A 23,539-nucleotide genomic window follows, 5' to 3' on the forward strand; every position below is an offset into this window, starting at 1 on the left:
GACAGGCACCATCTAGGCAGTTGTCGCACTCAGGTACCTTAGCTTGAGCTAGCTGCTCTAGGCTCCATGCTCGCTCAGCAGGAACACCAGTACCTAGGTAGCTTTCCATCTTGGTCCAGGCTCGATTCACGCCCTTGCTCGTTTCGACTTCCTCCCGTCCATAATCTTCCCTTTTTTTCTCTTCCCCTTCTTCCAAGGCATCACAACTACCGGAGAACCCCACCGACTAACGTTACCGTTATTATCAGCATTACTGTGTATCGCTCAACTGTTAACTATTGCAATCTGTTACTCTTTGGTTTCTCTGCTTGGCCGTACAGTATAGCTACCATCATGGCTCCGCAGCCAGAGAAGAGCCAATTGAAGCGTCAGCGCGTTAGTCCTTCCCTCACTCTTTTACTTCCACCTTGAACAGTGGCATTTTTCTTTGCCTGTATTCGCGATGCAATATTCCTTTGAACCTGTTTACATCCATCATTTCATCTTGTGTCGCGCTTTGCCTACGCTGCTCGTCGCTAACTTTCACCTTCTCTCAGGGCTCGCTGCCAGATGACGAGACAGAGACCAAGAAACCTCGTAGAACCGAGCGCCTCGAGGGTGACGCAGACAAGACTCCTGTTGTTAACAAACAGCATCTTCCATCCCCTCTCACACACCATACCGATGACTACAGCGAGGTCAACAAAGACTCTGCCGTGACTTCTCCGGAAAAGAAGGAAAACGAGAGTACTCCCAAAAAATCCGAAGACAATTCACAGAGCCAGGCGCTGTCCTCTCCGCCCCAAGACACGCAGCCGTTGAGTCAGTTCGCTGATCGCCACCCCGCCATTTCAGACGATATCGAAGATGAGATTCGCGAGGGTGTTTGGGGATACCTTGTTCCCCTGGACCCAAAGTACGGAGATAAGCCCATCGTGTTGAAGAAGCGAAGCGCATGTCCACTCCCACACACGGTTTCCGATGTGGCGAAGAAGGAGAACGAGAATAACACAAATGATAAGAACGGCAAATCGGCAGCGATGAAAGATGAAGAGACCTTTGAGAAGAAGAAGGAGAAGGGCGCTCCTTCTGGCGGCTATTTGATCGGTCGTCATCCTGAGTGTGGTAAGTAGCAGAGCGATCGTAGGCCACTTTATTGTTACTAACCACTTGCCAGATATTGTTGTCAACGATGGCATTGTATCGAACAGACATTGCCTTATTTTTACTGAGAACAAGGGTAATGATACAGTAGCGATCGTCGAAGACTTGTCGAGCAACGGTACATACGTCAATGAGGCCATTGTAGGACGGAATCAACGTCGTGAGTTGGAGGAACAAGACGAGATTGCGGTTCACGGTAAGGCGCGCTTCGTCTTTCGGTACCCCCAGACTCGCCAAACCAGCGCTTTCCTACAACAGTATACTCTCCTCGAGAAACTTGGTAAGGGCCATTTTGCAGAGGTTTACCTTTGCGTCGAGAAGACAACTGGGCAACGTTTTGCTGTCAAAATCTTCACAAAACACCCGGGGGTTGAGGACCGCTCCAAGACGGAGGGTCTACAGCAGGAGATCGGTGTCCTCATGGGCGTCAGCCACCCTAATGTCCTTTGTTTGAAGGATACGTTTAATGAACGAGATCGCGTCTACTTGGTGCTCGAATTGGCGCCAGAAGGAGAGCTGTTCAATTTCATAGTAATGAAGCAGAAGCTCAGCGAAGATGAGTCGAGGAAGTTGTTCGTGCAGCTTTTCCAGGGCATAAAGTACTTGGTAAGTTGTTCTATCTTGGGTCGACGCCCTCCTGCGGATTATACAGATCTGACCGTTTACCTAGCACGAACGCAACATTGTGCACCGTGACATCAAGCCTGAGAACATCTTGTTGGTAGATAAAAATCTCCACGTGAAGCTGGCGGATTTCGGTTTGGCCAAGATCATTGGAGAGGAATCGTTTACAACCACACTCTGCGGAACTCCCAGCTACGTCGCGCCCGAAATTCTTGCCGACTCTAAGCAACGCAAGTATACAAAGGCCGTCGACGTCTGGTCATTGGGTGTCGTTCTTTACATCTGCTTGTGTGGTTTCCCACCATTCTCTGATGAACTCTACTCACGCGATTTCCCTTTCACACTTTCGCAACAGATTAAGAGTGGCCGTTTCGATTATCCATCGCCATACTGGGATTCTGTTGGAGACCCAGCCCGTAAGTACTACCATACTGCACTTGAAATATAAGTTTGCTGACTTGTATAGTTGACCTGATTGACTCAATGTTGATTGTCGATCCCGAGAAGAGGTACACGATTGACCAGTGCTTGCAGCACCCCTGGCTCATACAGAGCTCCCCCTCCGTCAACGATAGCACTGGTGGTTTGGTGGGCGGCATTGCCGGCCTCGTAGTCAATCGGAGAGGTCCTGCCCGTGAACGAACATTATTGTCATCACTCAACACCGTTGAAATTACCGCGCAAATCGATGCTGGCAAGGACAAGCGACCCGTCAAGGTATTTGCAAAGAACAAAGGCCGCGTCACAAACGTTTTAAAAGAGTCTGATCCTGCTTCTCGACGAGCACCAGACGAATTCATCGAGATGGGAGGTAAGGGCGACCAAGAACTATTCCCGGACGATGACTCGAGCATTTACCCCACAGGTGACAATGGCGAGAAGATCAAGGCAAGCAAGGCCAAGCGATAAACCAAGAGTATTGCAATTCTCGAGTCGAATGTTTTGTTGGTCTGGTATTGGTGTTGGGTTTCTGTTGGGTGTTTTCTTGACATATCTTGTTTCACAGCGAAATTTCCATAGAGGCGGTACAGGAAGGATTACTGGGGTTTGTTATGGGTAACTTTATTTGTCTAGTTTGCTTGAGTACATGATGGCTCATAGAGAATGGAGGAGGTGCGTCATGGGTAAGGAGGGTTGATGCCAAGCATTTAGTAACTATTGAAAGCCTACCAAAAGTCCCGTGTTTTTTGTTTATTGCAGCCTGTCTTATACAGTCATAATATGTGAGCCTGGGCTGTTGAACTACCTACTTCTTGGCTTTCAATAATATACCTTCGTAGGTAGGACAGACAACTTATGAGTCTTATCTCCACGTGATTTATCGCTTAGCGCCCACACATAGAGAAAACCTATCTGGCGGGGTGCAAGGCCCCACTAGAGAGGGCTATTCGCCTGGGACGAGAAACTTCACATTATTCCGCTCGTCGACCTTACAAACGAACGCTTCGAGATCGTCCCTTCCGCCCCGGTCTTCGCTAATTTCACTACTTCTCGTCCGCATCTCCGAGGCCGGAACGAGAATCTCGACGACTACCACGACCGATACTCTTTAGATCGAAAAATCCCCCCGCGTGGGAGTCTTAGGCAAACATGGCCGATACCAAGAATGCCGGCCAGCCCACTCTGGTCTTTGTTGATGGATCTTTCGAGGATCTCGCTGCCGAGATGGCCGAGTACCTCAAGGCTGAGGATGCCAAGCAGCTTCTGAGCCAGGAGAAGCAGCCTTCCAACGAGGAGGTTCTGTCCAAGCTGGTCTCTGCATCCGGGGCCCTTAACACTGTCCCCGAGAAGGAGTATACCGCCGCTTCCAACCTTATGACCCATTTGGTTTTGCAGTCCTCCGACCCCAAGAAGTTCCTGCCTACTCTCTGCACCACCTTTGCCAAGCCGCTCGTCAACTCTCCCGTCCATGGCGTCGGCCTGTCACTCAACGCCCTGACCACCGTCTTCAACCTGCTCGAACCCAGCAACCCCGTCCGCGCCCGTGTCTTTATGGAGATTCTCAAATTCTTGAGGTCGCATGCCATGTTTGAGAGTCTGCGCACATACCTCGATAAGCTTCCCGAATGGCTCGCTACTTGGGGAACCGATGCCGATTTCCAGCGAAAGATCTACGAGGAGGTTGCCGAGGTTGCCCTTGAGGCTGGCGAGGAGCAGTAAGTTCACGCCCTGACATACGGCGGGCGAGTTGTTCTGTTTGCGATATCCAGACTGTTCCAGTTCTGATATCTTCTTACAGAGATAGCTGCACCTGTACTGTTGCTTCGTAATACGACTTGCTAAACATTTGACAGACAAGCCTACGAGTACGTTGTCAAGGCCCTCCGAACATTCGACGGCGACGCCATCTCCTCCGAAGACGCCCAGCGATTGTCCCTTCGTGCTGTCAAGAAGGCCCTTACCTCCAGCAACCACTTCCTTTTCCAAGATCTCCGGGGCATTCCCAGCGTACAGGCCCTCAGCGACTCCCACCCCGTCTACTCGCAACTTCTCGACATCTTTGCTGAGCAGGACCTCGAGGACTACAACGACTTCAATGATGAGCACCAGGGTTGGGTCGAGAAGGAGAGCCTGGACCACGAGAAGCTCCACCGCAAGATGCGTCTCTTGACATTCTCCAGCCTGGCCGCCTCCACTCCTAGCCGCGAAATTGAATATTCCAAGATCACCAAGGCCCTGCAGATCCCCGAGGATGAGATTGAGATGTGGGCTATCGATGTGATTCGCGCCGGTCTCGTCGAGGGTAAACTTTCCCAGCAGCGTCAAAAGTTCCTTGTTCACAAGGTCACATACCGTGTGTTCGGTCAAAAGCAGTACCAAGAGTTGGCCAACCGAGTCGACCACTGGAGGACAACTCTGCAGAACGTCCTTGGCGTCCTGCGCCAAGAACAGGCCAATGCCAAGGCCCAGAAGGAGCGCGAGATCCAGGAGTTAGAGCGCAAGGTCGCCAACGTTGGTATGGGCGGTGCCCAGGATCGACGCCGACAGAACCAGAACCGGGAGCCTCGTGAACCCCGCGAGCCTCGAGAGCCTAAGGAGCGAACGGAAGATGACGATTAAACGCAGAACGGAAATGCTAGGATACGACCAAAAACGAGACTAGAGCAGTCGTGGGGAAGCAAAATGAGGGGGCTTTTTCTGGGAACGGGGGACATTGTTATACCTGCTTTGTGTTAATACATCGTTGGGCACATGAGGAAATCCAGCGAACGAGGGGTTGCGAATGGCGTAGCCGGTTTCATGAGCATATTGGCTTTCTACTTCCCAGCATTGAAGAGAAGATGGTGTCACGGCACTTGTCTTCCAAGATATAGGATCAAAAATGAATGCTTTAAACACAACGGGAGGTCCGTGGGATTGGTCCGTAGAATTGTTACCGTGAGATTTGGTATTTGGTATATTATACATATTGTATGACGCCCCGATGGCTACATTAAACTCGGGACAAAATTAGTTAAAAGGATGATGTGAACTTTTTGTGAGGGTCTGGGTTGTGTATCCGTCCTATATATGAAGTCAGGGTTTGGGCTGATAATCAATTCCAATACACAGTCAAGTGCGAGTTCTCAAACCCCATCTCAGTCATAAACTGAGATACAGATATTGATACATCGTACCATTATGAGAGGCATTGGATTAGGAATGAATATCAAAAATAAACGCACCACTACGACGATTGACGAGGGCAACGTAGCCCCCAGTTCCCACAAGAGCTACAACCAAGAATGGCCAGAACTTGACCTCATCGTTGCGACGAGGCTTTGGGGGCTGAGAAGAGTAAGGCCGGCTGCATTGAACGGCCAGAAACGATGTGCGACGAGTGAGTCGAGCAGTCAAAACGGCGAGGCGCCCGGTGAAGAGAGACATGCGTGGAGCCATCGAGAATTGAGTTGTTTTGTGTCGCCAAAAGTACCTAGCCAAGAAGACTGCCTTGACCCGAAATTGGTATCTGGAAGAAATAGTCGGCCCTTGCTTGAGATAGTGATGGCAATGAGAGATATGAGAGCATCATGGCAAAATCAGGTGAGAATGGATGTGTGATCACGTGACACAAAACTCATCCAAGCTCTCATACCAAAATTATGAAGGTAGTGAATTAACACATTGATATGAGATCACAACGTTCATCCCAGGCTTGACTAAGTTAGACCTATAAGATGATAATACGAAAACGTGGTTTGAATATAGTCGGGAAGAGTAAGTCAGTTGTTGCAGGGTTGTATAAGTCATAAAAAGAACATGAGTGTTGTACACGCCTGGGTAGGTAGGTACCTAATTACTCATCAGTACATTACCTGTCTGTATAGACCGACCGTGGGTACGGTCTTAAGAATGAAACCATCCATCTATATCCGTATTCATCAGTAATTTGTGGTTGTTAAAGCAAACGAAGATAAACGTTGTTGTTTCGTGGTTGGCATAGTTTTTGTGGCTCGTGCATCTTGATAGCCGCCCAACCAACCCCTCGCATTTACGTTGCTTAACTTAACCTCAGCTTGATCCCACCCCGCATAGGCTCAGGTACAATCCTCAATAGTGGTTCCCGCTCTGACGTCTGCACTTACTTCCTCCTGACATAATTTGTCGATACTGTCAAAACATTCCTCACTACGTGACCTTGTTGCAAACTTTTGTCTTTGATCTTTCTGTATAGTTGGTTGCTGGGCCAACGACAACTCAAGCATGCCTTCGACTCCAAGGTTCAAAAGTCAGCGAGACCCCCAGACGCCGAGATCACAGAAAAAGCGTCTTCCGAAGGGCCGTTATAGTGATGGTCATTGGTGGTGTAAGTGTCGAGTTCTTCGGTGCCTTTCGCTCTGATAATAACAATGTCATAGGCAATTGTGAGCCTCGTCAAAAGGCTACGCTTCGTGAAGTCAAGAAGACAGGACCCAATAATGGCAAGCTTTTTTGGAAATGCGATGACTGCAACTTCTTTCTCTGGAGAGATGAGGCTAAAACTCGCGAGAACGGTCTGAGGACCCCCCGAAAAGGCAATGACTCTGCCAGATCCGCACCTCCTCCCATGACCCAGCAGTCTCTTGTGACGTATGGCTACCAAGTTACTCCTAGCCGACACCAGGTTGACGAAGATTCTGCTGATAACACAGAGTCTGGCGGAGACTCTGAGGCCGATACTCATATACCCAAGTCTGACAGTAACCGAATACATGCTTCGGGTTCTTCAAAGCCGTCTACTTTGTTATCAGCAGCTGTCGAAACCCCGTCTCGTGGGCCGGCCAAGAGACGCCGGGACATTTTTGAAGAGGATGAGGAAGAATTCAGCGATTTAGGATCGGATGAGGAGCGTCAGATGGCTGCTATCGCGGACAAAAGTGCTGAGAAGGCTGTCCCGAAACGATACACCACGCCTAGCACTTCGCGCTCTGCAGATGTCATTTCCGGATTGCCGACACCTTCTGTTTCGCGTAACCTATTTCCTACCAGCAATTCCAAGAGACAAAAGCAGGTCTCCTTCGATAATACCCCCTCGCGGTACACTGATACCATGTCATCTGCTACCGTTTCGGCAAACACTACACCCTCGAAGACACCATCCAGACAGCAAGGGCATCCTCCAAGCAGCCCTCCTGAGACAGACTACGACGTAACGGACGAGGTCATGGGCCTTTTGCGAGGTCAAAAAGTTGACCCAAAGATCCTGTCATCTGTGCAAAATATCCTGGCCACTGCCGCACGCCGAACCAAGGGTATCATGCTGGGACGTGATACTGCCCGGGCAAGTCTCAAGGCCAAAGATGAGAATATTGCGACCTTACAAGAGAGAATCGCAGCATCGGAAAATCGTGAACGGGTGCACAGAAAACAGATGACGGACATCAAAGCTGGTTTGATGAAGATGTACGATGACAACTGATTGTGCAAGTTTGTAAGGAACAGGAATTGGCGATAGTCAGGGAACGACAACAACATGGGCGTTGGGCTTTGGTAGTGATTGTTATGTATACCCTTTTGAGCAAGTAAGATGGAATGGGATGAGGTAGGTTACGTTAGGGTTCTCCTGGGGATTGAAGAACGCTTGTATCAGTGGCATGGGAAAGGGCAATATTGCCAGAGGAATACTTTGTAGATACAGCGTAATCATGAGCTTTCTATTACTGTTCTAGACGCGAGGTCTAAGTCTTTTATAAGCTTGGATATTATTAAGGTCTTAGTCTAAACACTTGAGGGTCCGACTCCAAGACAGCGCCCCCAAAGTACAGTATATGTTCGGATCACGCGTGCCTTAGAAGCTGGATCCCAGCCGCTCGGCGAGGGCCTTTTCGGTGTTGGCATAGACTTCATCGGGAGTAGGGGTAGCATCAAGCTTCAGAACCTTGCCAACCTCCTCAAAGTGGTTGACAACAGGCATGCTGGTCTCGATAAAGACGTGGAATCGCTTGCGAATACTCTCGGCGTTGTCGTCATCGCGACCGCTAGTCTTGCCACGCTCGAGGAGACGGGACTCCATGACATCTTCGGGGCAGTCGAAGAAGAGGACAAGCTTGGCAGGGCAGACGGTCTCCTCGAACTTGACAGCCTGGTCCATCTTGCGAGGGAAACCGTCAATGAGGAAACGGCCCTTCTGCGATCCTGTCTCATTGAGGACAGCGGACATGGCGTTCTCGAGGAGAGCAATAGTCACCTCCATGGGAACGATGAGACCGTTGCGGATATAGTCCCTGATGAGGTCGCCATACTGGGAACCGGGCCTCTCCTGTTCAGCGCGCAGCAGGTCACCGGCAGAAAGGTGGGTGAAGCCGTGCTCAGAGACGAGCTTGGAGCACTGGGTACCCTTGCCGGCACCAGGACCGCCGAGAACGAAGATGACGGTCACATCTTCGGGGCTGAAGGTAGGGGTTGACTTTTCGGGCGCGGGGATTTGTCCAGCGGACTCGGGCGCATCTTGGGGAACAGCAGGCATGATTAGGTCTAGAGATGGAGGGGTTGAGTTAGTTGAATGTAGAGCTATCATGGATGAGGGGGATGTACCTTTTTTGTGTTTGGTTGTATGTTATCAACGTGGTATCATCTAAGCTTATAATGACAGAAATGAACAAGGAAAAAGAAAGCTTGATTCTCAATGCTTAGTTGGAGATCGAGTTGATGCGATACTGCCAAGACAGGGTGTCCTGGACCCCTTCCGTTGGATAGGGCGGTGTCCAAAGATGGCTCAAGCCTGAGGCATCCATGATGCTAGCCCACTTTACAAGCTCTTGATCAACATCTTATCAGACTAACATTTACGACGAATCACATCCATAGTTAAATATCAATTTCAATGCTCTACTTTGTTGTTCTCTCTCACAATAACCAAGCCCCGGTTACTCATCCGAGAGCACTCGATATCGATCTGGGTTGAATCAGGAACATCACATCAACCAAAGACATATCCATCCACAGACAACCCTTAGCTATATGCATGCTCTCTCGAATCACCTGAGGTTTCGTTCACTACAAAACTGACCATGCACCCTGGCCTTGACCCAAGTATGTCTTCCTGACAATCGACCATGAACGATCAGCGACACCTTACTCCCAATTTGTTTGCACTTCACTACCGCCCGCCGTGGTATTCCTCATGAGAGATGTACGGTCACCATAGGCTTGCACATCTCGAAAGCTTCATCGAAATGACGGCCGTCAGCATTTCCAATCTTCCCAAGTCGGGGTGAGATCTCAACATCCACGTTCCTGACTCCGCCTTCCTCTCCCGAGTAGTAACGGATGTCGAGGTCAGCCCACTTCCAATCGCCGCTTACTAGCCAGTTGGTGAGGTAAAATGCCCTAGATCTCAGAAACTTGTCATTCAGTTCCACTGCTTTGCGAACAATAATCATAAGACGCTTCAGAGGACCCAACTTGTTTTCTATTGCGTCAGGGTTCATGAAGATTTCCAGGGTCATCGCCATCTCTCGTGCAATGCTCATGGCCTCTTCGCGGTTGTGTACATCAAAACACTTGGAAAGTACATCGGCTTGGCTAGACTTGAATGTACTTAGCTGCGTCATGCCGTCAAAGTCAATTTCTGAGAAATTGTCAGTGTCAAATGGAGAAAAGGGAAGGGATGATCAAAACCTACCGGATATGTCCAAACAATAGCGATGGAACGCATTGCCTGTGGGACCTCCCCAGGTAGCTTTTCCAGCCTGGAAGATGTCCTCGACGAGATGCAACCAGATGTAACGCTGGAAGTGATATGGGGCTGTGTGGATGTTCTTCTTTTGCTGCTTCTTGAGTGCTTCGACGTCTTTCAGGTTCGCTCCTCGAGGTGCCTGATCTCGGTATGGCTGCTTGGTGAGAACCTGAAAAACAAAGTTGCGGATTTCGAACGCGATTCCCTTCCATTCATTCTCTACATCACTGTCCATAAGCTTGAACCCGGACGGGGTGATGCGGTCCTGTTTCAGGGTGGCGATGAAATGGTTCTGCTCTGCCATGCGTATCTTGAGCTTCTGGTTTTCCTTGAGCAGATCCTCGTTTTCTTTGCGTAGGTCTTGATCATCTGCAGGATGGTTGAGATCCTTCTCGCCCGTCTTGGCTGCTTGGGCATCCTGCAACTTCTGCTCGATTAAAACAATTTTTTTCTGAGCCTCGTCACGGTCCGCTGCATCCTGATTTATGCGACTCTCCAAAGAATTTAGGTATTTGCGCATAGCCTCAATCTGAGGGATGCTGCAGAGGGCTGGCTGCGGTGTGGTGCCGGCTTGCGGAGGCGCTGGAGTCACGGCTTGGGTGGACATCTTAGTCTTGATCACTATCTTGCGTGACTTCTTGGCGAGAGAGTCGCTCTCAGCTTCGGGACTGCTTCTTTTCTTCGGGGAAGATGGTCGGTTGAGTGTCGCCATGGACGAAGCACTGCTCTGTGCCGAGACGACTGTGATCGAATCAGGGTTAAAGCCAACACTTGGGTTTTCATTATTAGCACGGATGACTCTTGCGGTAGACGATTTTTGGGGCCTGATAGGCTGGTCATCATCCTCAGAATCAGGTTCTTTCATGTTCTTTGTGGGAGCTGCAGCTCGAGAAGGGCGTTCTCGTCTCTCAGAACCGAGAAGGAACTCCATTGTGTTTGCAGTTTTCGTTATGGCTCAAATGACGAAGCGTAGGTTATGAACAAGAAAAAAGGTTTGCTTGGAGGGGATGCTGAGATGGAGAGGTGAAGAGAGGGGGATAGCACGGGCAGTGTTTGCTAAAAGGATAGCATGGGGAGCTGACAGTGATGGGAACTGATGACAGTCAAACGGCCTTTTGCCAGTGGCAAGAACTGGCAATAAAGTTGACAATAACATAACCAATAGCCCACTTCGCTAAGCAAACAAAAATCTTGTTCAAGTGGCCAATGAAGAATATCATGCAGCATATACTGTTTGAAAACAATACGGAAGCGATGCAGTGAATGCCTGACTGGTTCCTAGAGAGGTAGAAAAACAACGCGACGTGATGAAGAAAAGAGCGAGAGCTTTGAATTGGTAGGCGCATGTACCTCCATGTATTCCATGTGATCAGAACTTTGATCTTTTAATTTGATAATAAAGACCTCTGGTGTAGATTACACTCACGTCCAAACATTACATACATTCTTGCTCAACAGCGTCAAATATGTGCTTGTATTGTGATATCTCACTTGAGGCATAATCGAAGTTTCAATGCAAGATTTCGTTCAAGCACGTAGTGCTTCTGCTATTGACAGCCACCTTGCTTTTGAACATGGTATGAGATTAATTCTGTGACATGCTATCTCGTGGACGAACGTATGGAGAGACAGTGAGACGAGCAATAGTCTGTGCCCGTCTAACGGCTTTGGAAATACGTATACAATGGTATATGTAGTATGTTTTGACAATAACAAAGTTGCAGTGCTTTAATAGATACTATTTAATTGATAATTATCTTGTAGTGTTGGTAGTGGCAAAGAAAATATCATCACGAGAATGGGTCTAGTTGTATAATGATGAGGATGAGCTTCGAATTATCCGTCCAGGATATTAGACCTGTAACCCTGTCTTGTGGCGGCAAGTACGATTAGCGATATATCGCACACTTCCTTTATCTCATCAAGTATCACCGCATATAATCCGGCTTACTCGTTGGTAATACCGATTCTTTTTGCCATCAAATCTTATGCTCCAAGGTTTGGTTCATACAACGAATCAAGTGCTGAATGTCCGCAAGCGGCAGGTTGTCCCGTGTGGCTTTTGTTGATGACAGCCGTTCCCTACCTACTGAATAGCCTATCTTGGAGGTAGAATGATATACAAAGCACAGGCCAAAAGCAAGCGTGTTCCATACGAGAACATTGATCACATATTGCTCCGCCTTCATTTCCACCAGCCAGCTATGGGGTAACCGTTACTCCGATGATATGGTAATTAGTAGTCAACGTTTTAGAGGGGCCCGCCGAGGATAGAGAAAGAAGCTTTGCTATGGATCAAGACAATCCAAGTACCTCTTCTAGGTATGATAGGTACCTGGGTATTTATAGACACGCATCAGAAAGAAGGAGGACGAACGCGTGTGTCTCAAGTCGAGCCAATCCAGTCTGAGCATACATCCTGGAATGGGAACTTATCCCAGCCCACTGGATCCGTAACTGAGTGTAGCCTATGTACCTGTCTCTCATTGGTCCAATCGTAGAACTGCCGGCCGCTTTCACTTTCATCCCCCGGGCCGTTCTGCACTGGCTTCAACCCGCCCATTGACAGGGCGAAATTTAGGGGCTTTTACTCCTTGCTAGGGGCCCCATGGACAGAGCCTCTAGCTAAGCTTCTGCACACTAAACCTCCAGCGGGGATAACCGATGCTCACCTCAACGTGAGCCCTGATTGGGCGAGAACAAGAGCCATGCCTTCTAGAACGCCCACTATTATCAAAATTACGAGACTGGCTTAGTAGACTGTCGTCGGGTCTTTCCCCTTTACCCTTGCTGCACCCACTCCGACTCAGCCAGCGCCTCTTGACTTGACTCGGGACTTTTCATTCCTCCATCCTCTCTTTTATTCTTCTATAATCAATCACTTTAGCACTCGCATAATTTTGCATTGCATTGCACTACAACAGACATCAATCAGTTGGCTACATAGCGTCAATCCCTACTTGCATTTACTTTTTCGAATGAACCTGCCATCGTCTACGTAAATCTTTTATCGGTCTCGCCTCGAACCCCATCGCGTCGAATCTCCTTCAACAGCTACCGCTTTTTGTTGCATTAAATACGATCTCCTGGACTTGGATAAAACAACAGCAGGATGGCAGACAGTCTCATAGGATGGGTTATGGAGCTGACGGCCTGGGTGGCCCCCTTCTTCATCGTCATGTCGCCTATCCTCTCCTACGCCGATCAGATTGTCTCCATGTACCGAAACAAGACCAGCGCAGGCTTCTCTCTCGACATTCCTCTTATTATGCTGGTCGCGTCTCTCCTCAGGTTTGTTTTACCCCACTCAATGCGATTTGTGTGGACTGCGACTGATCCGTGTTTCCCGAATGTAGAATATTCTACTGGCCTCAAGCTCAATACGATACGAGTTTACTCCTTCAGTCCTTATTGATGGTTGTCGTGCAAGTGGCTCTCCTTAAGGTCGCTCTTGACTTCCGACCTCCCCCACCCACTAAAGGCGGCGATGCTGGCCTGCCTTTTGCTGGCACCGACGACAGCCTCATGGGCTTCCAGCGCCCCTATAACTTCTGGCAATGGCGATCTCCCCGGCGGTAGGTGTTGCGTCACAGATATTTTACGAGTATCGTCGGACTAATCAAAGACAGATACTGGCAAGCTATTATGTATTTTGCTGCTGCTCTCGTTGTTCTTGAGCTTCTCCTTTCCCAGATGCCTGGGCTCTATGCTGTGTACGCCAATGCCATTGGATGCATTGGGCTCGGCGTGGAGGCTACATTACCTATTCCTCAGATTTTGATCAATGCACGAACCAAATCATCCAAGGGTCTACGATTATCAGTTCTTGCTGCTTGGATTGGTGGAGATACCATGAAGCTGTTCTGGTTCTTCACATCAAAGTCCGAGATCCCCTGGTCTTTCAAGATCTCGGGCATGTTCCAGGCGTCATGCGACTTCTTCCTTGGTTTCCAGTACCTGATATACAACACCAACACCGCAGAGGAGGCACAAATTAAGGAGCATCCCATGGTTGAGTGGGAGACGCCCAAGGCAACGACGCGAAGCCACAGCCGAAGTCTCACACCTACACGACGACCTGCCCCATTTGTTATCGCGGCGGAGGCTAAATAGGCGATCTGCTATTGAATGTTGATGATCTAATGAAGGCGATGTTGAATCTGATGCGTCGGTTTGATTACGAGCTGCGGCGGTGACAAATTGCTGGGATATTCTGTACGGAGATAAGAAGAACAGGGCAATCCTTGGAAGTGATGGAATGAGAGACGACACAAACGATAAGAGGACAATGGTATGAGAACGGATCTGAGTGTGCCTTAGAGTCTAAGCAAGCGATGACCGAGTCAAAGACCTATCGAGACGCAACAGGACTTCTACATATCTCTTTTGTCTCTGCACTTGAGTCAAAGTCCCCCACCAATTACGCAACCTTGGAACGATTGCCGGGTCTTGGCTTCAGACCAGATCCTGGTCCCTTTCGGTCTTGGCTCTTTTCTGAAACAGGCAACAAAAGTCTCACCAGCATCAGCCACATTACAGCACAATTCTATTGTCGTTAGGATCTGTTAGGGGGGCACATATTTAGACAGTATATTAAGTAACCAGGTGCGCGTCTATAGGATTGCCACATATGAAATAATAAAGAATATAGACTAATAATATTATAATATTACTACTTGACTTTGCTCATTTTATAATCTTTTAGCTTGCCCTTTAGTATTAGATTATTAAAATATTAGTTACTCAGCGTTAAGTCTTGCACTATCTAAGCTTCACTACACCCTCAAGACAGCCCTGTTGCTCTGCCCTGTCTTTGTTATAACTTTACAACACTAACTCATCCAGGAGATGGATGATCAGTGTTTACTTTTAACATATAATATTGCTTTCAACTTTAAATCTAGTTATTATTATTTTTAAGTAACTGTGTTACTATAAACTTGTCGAGTCCGTCTCATGTAACACTTTTACTATACCGACTACGAACTCGACTGGCCTACCACAAGGTTATAAATAAACCGAATTCACAAGTCAACAAACATCGAAACTGATAAAATCCACGCACATTATTCCTCAGGTTTATTAATTGCCGAATAATTAAACGAATTCATCTAAATTTTTTATACTATTATTTCCATCACTATATTTTTCTAGACTTTATTTAGTTATCTTTATCCCTCTTGGCGTTGATATACAGTCGGCCCAGCAACAAGCCTCAAATTGCACTGGAAATAGGTATAGCTACTACTTCTCCTATGCAATTATAGTAGAGAAACTCATTCGGATAATAGTTGAAGATTCCATCCATCGCTCAACTCTTTAGTCTTCAGGGTCGTGAGTTTTTCTGCTTCGGGTCAGTGAATCATTAACAAACCCGCCTACATATATCACCCTCCACTTTCTCTCACATTCATTTCATCTTCTTCATCTTCACAACTTCACATCTCGCACATCACAGCACTCCTCGCGTAAACCACCACGCATTTCTTTTTCATCTTTCATCGCCTTTCCCTATTTAGGCAGTAATATATCTTCACTTCACTTCCGTTACTACACTACAGTACACATACTTCTTCACTCCGTCTTTCCTCAACTTTCTTTTTTTCATCTTTCCTCAAGTCGAGGCTTGATTCTACTTTGCGCTTTCATCTCGGTATCACGATATTCATTCTGTCCGCCTCCATCATCGCGAAACAATATCGCTTACATATCAACGCAAAGTCATTCAGCAAGCATTCTATTACGTTTTCATTTTTTCCAAGGTCAGTCTCATCTCTTACCATCTAGTCACCTCTGCGACCCCTCTCCGGCCCCTGCAGCAGCATCAGCATTATAGAGCATTCGCCAATCTCTACGACACTCCAACTAACAACATCTTAGACCAAATCTACACCGAAGATGGCCCCAGCATCAAACGTCAAGGCTAACTACAAGACCTACGAGGCTCAGGCCCGTATGGTTCGCGCTATCGTGGCTGCGCACCCTGAAATCAAGTGGAACTACAAGGGTAAGATCATATTTCTCTACATTCATCCATCTCGTTCTCCGTGATCCTTCTTCGCCTATAACTTTGCCTGGGGTTGACACTCCGCCCCCAGAAATCGCCGCCTGTTATGGCTCTGATATGACTGATCATGCCCTGAACCATCGTTTCCGAAAGGTTCGGGCCTCGACCAATATCATCAGCATTGCGCGTGCCCAGGGCTTCGATATAAAGGACCTGACCACCGACGAGAACCTGCTCCCTTCTACTCAGCAAGCCATCGACAAGAACAGTAGGCTCTCCAACCTTGTCGTTTCCTCTCTGCACCAACACTTGCTAACATCCTCACTTTATAGACATTGCCAAATACTTTGGACAATCCACTACCGACGGAATTCAGTTCCAGTTCCGCACTATCAAGAAGGACGCCGAGGCTCTTCGTCAAACTGCTAACAACGGCGGTGATGTTGCTGGCTGCTTGAACCTCGGTGCTGGCACTGGTCCCAACACTCCCTCCAAGCCTACTCCAGCCCGCGGCCAGGCAAGCCGCTCAGGGAAGGGATCCAAGCGCAAGAGTTCACTTCCAATTCACCCTATCAAGCGCTCCGCTTCGGATGACGAAGACGAGGATGACATGAACTTTGACGAGCTTGACTATACTCCATCCAAGAGAACCAAGACCACTGGCCGTGGGGTCACTCCTCGCACAGCTGGCCGGAAAGCCGCTGCTACTATCGCCGAATCTTCCGCCCAGTATCCAGACAGCGAGTCCCCTAATGAAGATGCACCGACTCCTACACCTGCCACTGTCGGCCAGTTTGCTTATGCTGGCCATGGCGGGCACACTGGTCACGCTAACTACCCTGTCGCCAGCGCCCCGACATTCGCTCCATCTGCCAGCGTCTCCTCAACTTCGATCTTTGGTGATGTCGAACGGAAGCCTCAGGCTTCTATGACCGCCGCGACCACCGCGACCACCGCGACCGGTCCTCGCGATCTTGGCATTGTGGCATTTGGTCGATCGGATTCCTCTGGTGCTTTCGTGAACGACGACGTTCTCGCACCCCCTCTTGACGATGAACACTACTTCGACTGGGGTAATGGAGAGATCTAAGACCCGAAATCCCAAATGTGTCTCAAGCGGACATTTACCAGTATTTCCTGGCAAAGCTCATAAAGTACGATATTATCCTTGAAGAAGGCTCCGCAGAGTGTATTATACGATGCATACAGCTGGTTTTATGCGCAACGACTTTATTTTGGTAGCAGTAACAGCCAAACTAGCTTCCGGCATTTAACGAACCTAATGCCTATTATATTCCCCCTTTACCCCCAGTATACATACCTAATTTTACAGCCCCGGTTAGCTGTATGGTTTCTTTTCTATTTGGCGACTGGCTTTATCTAGTATCTTTCGGCGGAACGTGAAGAAAGGAGATAAAAAGCGAACAGGGAACTACACAACCTCTATAAAAATTAGCTAGTGAATACACATGAGAAATAACAAATATGGTATCAATATTTATATTATGTGAAACCCAAGTTTAGATAACTTTTTCTCAACTCTCAATCCCTGGCATTTTATCTAGTGCTATATATTCTAGTATTCTTCCTTATCCTAGTTTTCCTCCCTGCATCTAGTATTCTTCTCTATATCTAGTATCTTTCTATATATTTAGTAATATAATTAATGATCTTATTATTTCTTAATTCTCAGATCTCTCTTTTATTATATATTAGGTAAGCTTTAATACTTTAAATCTTAGGTAAATTCGATTTTAGTAGGTATATTTACATATCTCCAAACCCTATAAACACCTTGCTTAACTCGACAGAACTTCCCATAGAGCATCCTTATTCACATAATCGTGGTGAATCAGATTAACAAGCCAGTAGTCATCCTTGATGCCATTTAGGAGCTTTTCGCTCTCAGAACCTCGGCCGTATACCTTTGCCCACTCACCCCAGATTCCGAACGCCTCCTCGCACCAAGCTCGGAAACTGACCTCTTCGATAATTGTTGGTGTGATAATCTCTTTGCCTGGGAACACACCCCAAGTTACTGCGTTTGTACTCGGGCTAGTTTCCGTCGAGCCGTCCACGTGACCGCCGATGTCCGACGAGACGTAGTCACCGCGGGCGTTGCTGGCGTAGAAACACACATAGTCTTGCAGCTCTGATGATACGAGTTTAGTTTTGAGGATTTCCCACTCATTCGACGGAATGAAGAATTCAACAAACGACTTCTGGAAGACGAAGCCGTTGGGCGGGCCCCAACCAAAGGTGGCATCACTGGAGCGCAAGCCGTTGACAGCGGGCTGCGACGCAACGGTCCACCAGCCCTTGCCGTTCAGCTGCAAGAGGTGAGGTTTGATAGTTGAACTCTCCGCCCTAAGCTCCTCCTCGCTCCACGGGATAGCAGAGAGCTCTCCTTGAATGTGCTTGACGAACAGGTCGTTAATATCCTGCCGCGTCTTGGGGTGATCCCAAAGCCTGACGGCCTGCGTCACGGACATGTGGAGGCTTACGCCGTATCCGTCAATCTCACCATATGCGGGTGAGCGAGCGTCACCGAAACGACCGTTGGGGAAGTCGTCCCATGTCGCCTCACGGCCCAAAGCACCCTCGCCTTCCGATATGGCCAGTGTGTTAGCGCGTGTGTTGACGGCCTCGGCACGCCCGCCGGCCTCTAAACCTGTTGCTTCCCACTCGGGATATACTGCTGGCCTATCACCGACAATGACATAATTGTGAGGGTCCGAGGTAACAGAAGAGTGCCTTCTGGACTGCCGAGAGCGAGAGTGGCTGCTTGAGCGCATGTTGCCGTTGATCTGTAGCGCGGGGATGGCGAGTTCGTCAACTGCAACAACAGCTTCCTCATTCTCAGGTGGGTCAGGGATGAGGTTTGCTCGCTCCAGGATGAAGGACACTGCCTTCTCCAAGTTGAGCGTGTAAAAGTGGAAGCCCTTTGGACCTGGTGTCTTTGACTTGATGTCCTTGATCTTGTCTATCAACTCGTTGACAATGTCAACGCCAACCATCTTTACCCGTTCATCGTCACCCTTGACAGCATCTAGACGTTCAAGAATGTGGTCAGGGATTTTGGCATGACTCAGCTTGGTGGTTCTCTTAATCATCTGGTAGCTTTGAATCGGCATCAGTCCAGGAATGATGGGGATTCCCTTGAAAGCGCCACTGGGGTGCTCTCTTAGAGTGGTTTCGAAGTGTTCATATGCTTCTATATCGAAGAAGAGCTGGGTCTGGATGAAGTCGGCGCCGGCTTGAACTTTCTGAACAAGATAGGGGAGATCGTGCTCCAAACTCTGTCCCAGAGGATGGCTTTCCTCGGCGTGACCCTCGGGGTATGCTGCAACACCAATACAGAAATAGTCGCCATGAGTTTTGCGGATGTATCTAACCAAATCGATAGCCCAGTTGAAGTCTTGGCCTCCATCGTCCTCAGAATCTTCAGCGTCGCGGTACTCTTCTCTTCGTGGAGGGTCGCCTCGCAAAGCCAAGATATTTCTGATGCCCAATGCCTTTGCATCGGAGAGGGCCTCATCGATCAGTTTCTTGCTCATGTTTGTGCATGTCAAGTGCAGACAAGTTGTAAGTCCGACTTCTCTCTGGCACAACTCGGCCAGTTCAAGCGATTTCTGAGAGGTGCTACCGCCGGCTCCCCAGGTGACATTCACAAAAAGAGGTCGAAGTGCTCTTTCCATTCGGTGAAGACGGTCTCGTAGGTTGGAGAATCCCATTGCTGTCTTGGGAGGGAAGAACTCGAGAGAAAAGTAGGTGCCATCAGCCGGCAGAGCGGCGATGCGATCGGTGATCTTGTCCATTGTGATGGACGGAAAGGTTCTGGTCCAGTGTTAAGAGTAATTATTCGTAGTATGTGTGTTGAATCCAAGGTGCAATATCGGACATTCCAGGAGAGTTATCGCCAACTCGCTGATAGACTGAGTTGGAGAGGGAGGAGGTTGTGTTTGCGAAATCGGAAACAGATGGACGATCTAGGTGTGACCTGTGACGGATCCTTTATCTTTATCGATCAAGAGCTATCGAGCTCGGTCTGCGGGTGGAAAGTATCTCAACTCAAGGAGATAACTCGGAGTGAGACAAGACAAGTCAAGACAAGTCGAGGACGACGTCGGCGTCTCTTTTTCTTTGATCTTGGAGGGACGAGTTTTGTGGCGGGGCGTCCATGATAGCGGGGTTTATCATTTGTTCGCAGCCTTTCAGTGGCCGTTCTCGGTCTCGGCCATTGACTTCAGTGGATGTTAGCAGTCATGACGCATTCGACGGTACCTGAGGTCGGCTATCATGAATTGTGGTGGACCAAGTACCTACCGACGGGACACAGGCATGCATGGTCCGAGCTTTAATTTTCAACACAGGGTACCTAGGTCTCTCGAATCGCTTTTTGGACCTCATTGTACACAGCTACACGAGGCACAAAATTGCGCCGACACCAATTGATTTGAATGTGCATCATATAATGCCCGAATACCAATGCCGTTACTACAGTCAAGGCTCATAGGCTGCGCTGCAGCTCGGCGCGCCTTGTCCAATCCATCGTTCCACAACTCAGGTCGACGTCTGATCGTTGCGCACACAGCAACAGCGACTCTTTCTCGACGACATTACGCTATTGACCTCACTTCAATCGACGATAAGTGGCGCAAGAAATGGAAGGAGTCCAATGGAACCGCAAAACCATCCGAAAAGCTTGCTGATAGCAAAGACAATCACTATGTGCTACCCATGTTCCCGTACCCATCAGGGACTCTACATCTTGGCCACCTGCGAGTGTACTCTATTGCCGATGTGGTTGCTCGATACCGGTCATTGAAAGGCGACAAGGTCATGCTACCCATGGGATGGGATGCATTTGGTCTACCCGCAGAAAACGCTGCCATCGAACGAAACGTTGCGCCAGAAACTTGGACGACGAGCAATATGGCCAAAATGAAGGAGCAGCTTGAGCTTATGAATGGAAGCTGGGATTGGAACCGCGTATGTGAAACCCTGGGGTAATCTCTCAAATCTAATACGTACCTCAGGAGCTATCCACCTGCGACCCCGGTTTCTACAAACACACTCAGAAACTCTTCCTCATGCTCCACGAACGAGGCCTCGCATATCAGGCCGAGGCCGAGGTCAATTGGGATCCGGTTGACAAAACGGTCCTTGCAAACGAGCAAGTCGATTCAAACGGCTGCTCTTGGAGATCAGGCGTCAAGGTTGAGAAACGTAACCTTAAACAATGGTTCTTCCGCATTTCCGAGTTCCGCGAAGCCCTCCTTGAGGAGCTCGAGGCGCTTGCAAAGGAAAATGCATGGCCAGAGCGAGTTCTAGCGCAGCAAAAGAACTGGTTGGGAAAATCAACTGGTGCTTCAATCAAATTTCCCGTCTTAGCCATGGGCCATGACATTCGGGCTGCGATCGAAGTATTCACCACTCGACCTGATACCCTCTTCGGCGTTCAGTATGTGGCTCTTGCGGCCAGCCATCCAATCGTAGCCAAGCTTGCGGCATCGGATCCTGAGTTGCAAGCGTTCATTGATACCATCCCTGGTCTACCTGCAGACTCAAAGGTGGGTTATTTGCTGCCGCACCTCCGGGCTATCAACCCGCTTGCCTACCACGAAGAAACGCCCGATGCCACCAAAGTCTCACTGCCTGTCTACGTTGCGCCGTACGTTCTGGGCGACTATGGTGAAGGCGCTGTTATGGGTGTTCCTGGCCACGACTTGAGAGATAATGCATTCTGGAAGGAGCACCACTATGACGCGCCTGTCCGACAAGTCCTATCCGCATCTGAAGATGAGTCAACGACAGCTATGGAAAACGAGCCTTTTGTCGAACATGGTATCATGACGGAACATAGTGGTTCCTTCAAGGGCAAATATTCAGCTGCCGCCGGAGAGGAGATTGTGAAGTTACTTGAGAAGGCTGAACTTGCCGAGTCGGTTGAGAAGTGGCGTTTAAGAGACTGGCTGATCAGCCGGCAACGATACTGGGGCACCCCAATCCCCATTATCCACTGTGATACATGCGGTCCGGTGCCTGTACCAGACGAACAACTTCCCGTAAAACTTCCCGATGTGGACTGGGCAGAGACGCGCAGCGGCAGTCCCTTGGAGTCCTCGCCCGAGTTTGTCAATACGACTTGTCCCAAGTGTAACAGCGCTGCTCGAAGAGACACTGATACCATGGATACTTTCGTCGATTCAAGCTGGTACTATGCTCGCTTTGCTGATCCGCATAACCAAGACCAGCCATTCTCTCCCGAAGCTGGCAAGACTCTTCCCGTCGACACCTATATCGGCGGTATTGAGCACGCTATTCTCCATCTGCTCTATGCACGCTTCATCTTCAAGTTCTTGGCCTCAACAGATTTACTTCCTCAATATACCGAAGAAACCTATAAATCTGCCGAACCATTTAAGCGTCTGATTACACAGGGCATGGTCCATGGCAAGACATACATCGATCCTGATAACGGCCGCTTTCTTAAGCCCGATGAGGTTGACCTGACGGATCCCAACAAACCCAAGGTGGTGGCTTCTGGAAAGTCAGCCAATATCGCCTACGAGAAAATGTCCAAGTCTAAGTACAACGGGGTTGATCCGTCAGAATTCATCTCCAAGTACGGCGCTGACGCAACCCGCGCGCACATGCTCTTCCAGGCCCCGGTTGGCGACATTCTCAATTGGGATGAGGGAAAGATCACTGGTGTCACACGCTGGCTTCAAAGGCTACACGATCAGATTACAGCCATTGCTGCAGAGCCCCACAAGAAAAAGACGTCTGCTCGAGACTACCTCGCTGCTAAGCACGAGAGCCTCGGATCAGCACCTGCAAATGAACTTGCACAGTGGGACGCCGAAGTAGCTATCTGGCGTGATGTCCAACGTACTATTGCCTCTGTTAAAGAATCTTATGACGAGGTTTACTCCCTCAACACAGTAGTGTCAGACCTCATGATCCTCACCAACACACTCGCCGATAACCATACCGCTAGTCCGATTGTCAAGCGCAATGCTGCTCAGGCTCTCATTTCCATGATAGCACCTATCACCCCCGCCTTTGCCGAGGAATGCTGGGCTCTTCTACATCCTTCTTCACCATCTATATTCGAGTCTACCAGTTTCCCCACCACAGATGCCTCCTTGGCCGAGCTCGTCCGACCGCGAGTGCAGCCCTGCGCCGTGCAGATCAACGGCAAAGTACGCGGCGTCGTGAATATACCGCCTCCTCCTGCTGAGCTAGCGGGTGATGAGCTGCGTGACTGGATGGTCAACGAAATTCTTCAGACTGAGGAGGGCGCAGCGCGCTTCTCTGGGGGACAATATGATCTGCGTGTAGCCAAGAGGGCTATTCCTGTGAGGGGAGGGAAAACGATCAACTTTGTACTAAAATAGACGGCGCTGAAATATTGCAAGAGAGAATTGTAAGAGTACCTGTAATATATAGAAATTATATAGAACGTCGGTCTATACTGTGTGATGCTTTGCGAGTGGTGCTTGTAGTATAATGCGAATGTCAAAGGCATGGATCGAACCACTTCAGCACTTCTCCAAGACCACGAAGTAAATACACTTATGTACTCCCTGCTGCGACTCAATGGTAACACGCTACTGTTCAAG

The 23,539-nt window shown here is 48.9% G+C and overlaps 10 protein-coding genes across 10 annotated transcripts; 6 read left to right on the plus strand and 4 right to left on the minus strand.

Annotated features, from left to right (window-relative positions):
- Positions 1–333: 333 nt before the first annotated feature.
- FPOAC1_010889 (uncharacterized protein) lies at positions 334–2,676 on the plus strand (the record flags this gene model as incomplete). The annotated part of the gene is made up of 5 exons (XM_044855277.1): positions 334–375; positions 537–1,104; positions 1,157–1,749; positions 1,814–2,183; positions 2,234–2,676. The coding sequence occupies 5 exons, from the start codon at positions 334–336 to the stop codon at positions 2,674–2,676; spliced, it is 2,016 nt and encodes a 671-aa protein (XP_044702590.1).
- A 681-nt stretch (positions 2,677–3,357) lies between these two features.
- FPOAC1_010890 (uncharacterized protein) lies at positions 3,358–4,827 on the plus strand (the record flags this gene model as incomplete). The annotated part of the gene is made up of 2 exons (XM_044855278.1): positions 3,358–3,923; positions 4,062–4,827. 2 exons carry the CDS (start codon positions 3,358–3,360, stop codon positions 4,825–4,827), a joined length of 1,332 nt encoding a protein of 443 aa, XP_044702591.1.
- A 373-nt stretch (positions 4,828–5,200) lies between these two features.
- On the minus strand, positions 5,201–5,646 carry FPOAC1_010891 (uncharacterized protein; the record flags this gene model as incomplete). Its single annotated transcript, XM_044855279.1, has 2 exons — positions 5,201–5,205; positions 5,433–5,646. The coding sequence occupies 2 exons, from the start codon at positions 5,644–5,646 to the stop codon at positions 5,201–5,203; spliced, it is 219 nt and encodes a 72-aa protein (XP_044702592.1).
- Positions 5,647–6,450: 804 nt separating this feature from the next.
- FPOAC1_010892 (uncharacterized protein) lies at positions 6,451–7,645 on the plus strand (the record flags this gene model as incomplete). Its single annotated transcript, XM_044855280.1, has 2 exons — positions 6,451–6,553; positions 6,606–7,645. The coding sequence occupies 2 exons, from the start codon at positions 6,451–6,453 to the stop codon at positions 7,643–7,645; spliced, it is 1,143 nt and encodes a 380-aa protein (XP_044702593.1).
- Positions 7,646–8,014: 369 nt separating this feature from the next.
- On the minus strand, positions 8,015–8,692 carry FPOAC1_010893 (uncharacterized protein; the record flags this gene model as incomplete). Its single annotated transcript, XM_044855281.1, has 1 exon — positions 8,015–8,692. The coding sequence occupies one exon, from the start codon at positions 8,690–8,692 to the stop codon at positions 8,015–8,017; it is 678 nt and encodes a 225-aa protein (XP_044702594.1).
- A 655-nt stretch (positions 8,693–9,347) lies between these two features.
- On the minus strand, positions 9,348–10,835 carry FPOAC1_010894 (uncharacterized protein; the record flags this gene model as incomplete). The annotated part of the gene is made up of 2 exons (XM_044855282.1): positions 9,348–9,796; positions 9,851–10,835. 2 exons carry the CDS (start codon positions 10,833–10,835, stop codon positions 9,348–9,350), a joined length of 1,434 nt encoding a protein of 477 aa, XP_044702595.1.
- Positions 10,836–13,016: 2,181 nt separating this feature from the next.
- On the plus strand, positions 13,017–14,017 carry FPOAC1_010895 (uncharacterized protein; the record flags this gene model as incomplete). The annotated part of the gene is made up of 3 exons (XM_044855283.1): positions 13,017–13,195; positions 13,261–13,479; positions 13,534–14,017. 3 exons carry the CDS (start codon positions 13,017–13,019, stop codon positions 14,015–14,017), a joined length of 882 nt encoding a protein of 293 aa, XP_044702596.1.
- A 1,785-nt stretch (positions 14,018–15,802) lies between these two features.
- Positions 15,803–17,001, plus strand: FPOAC1_010896 (uncharacterized protein; the record flags this gene model as incomplete). The annotated part of the gene is made up of 3 exons (XM_044855284.1): positions 15,803–15,911; positions 16,003–16,179; positions 16,244–17,001. 3 exons carry the CDS (start codon positions 15,803–15,805, stop codon positions 16,999–17,001), a joined length of 1,044 nt encoding a protein of 347 aa, XP_044702597.1.
- Positions 17,002–17,710: 709 nt separating this feature from the next.
- On the minus strand, positions 17,711–19,729 carry FPOAC1_010897 (uncharacterized protein; the record flags this gene model as incomplete). Its single annotated transcript, XM_044855285.1, has 1 exon — positions 17,711–19,729. The coding sequence occupies one exon, from the start codon at positions 19,727–19,729 to the stop codon at positions 17,711–17,713; it is 2,019 nt and encodes a 672-aa protein (XP_044702598.1).
- Positions 19,730–20,399: 670 nt separating this feature from the next.
- Positions 20,400–23,314, plus strand: LEU5 (coenzyme A transporter; the record flags this gene model as incomplete). The annotated part of the gene is made up of 2 exons (XM_044855286.1): positions 20,400–20,903; positions 20,951–23,314. The coding sequence occupies 2 exons, from the start codon at positions 20,400–20,402 to the stop codon at positions 23,312–23,314; spliced, it is 2,868 nt and encodes a 955-aa protein (XP_044702599.1).
- Positions 23,315–23,539: the final 225 nt, after the last annotated feature.

This window comes from Fusarium poae, chromosome 4 (assembly GCF_019609905.1).
Source record: "Fusarium poae strain DAOMC 252244 chromosome 4, whole genome shotgun sequence".
NCBI lineage: Eukaryota > Fungi > Ascomycota > Sordariomycetes > Hypocreales > Nectriaceae > Fusarium > Fusarium poae.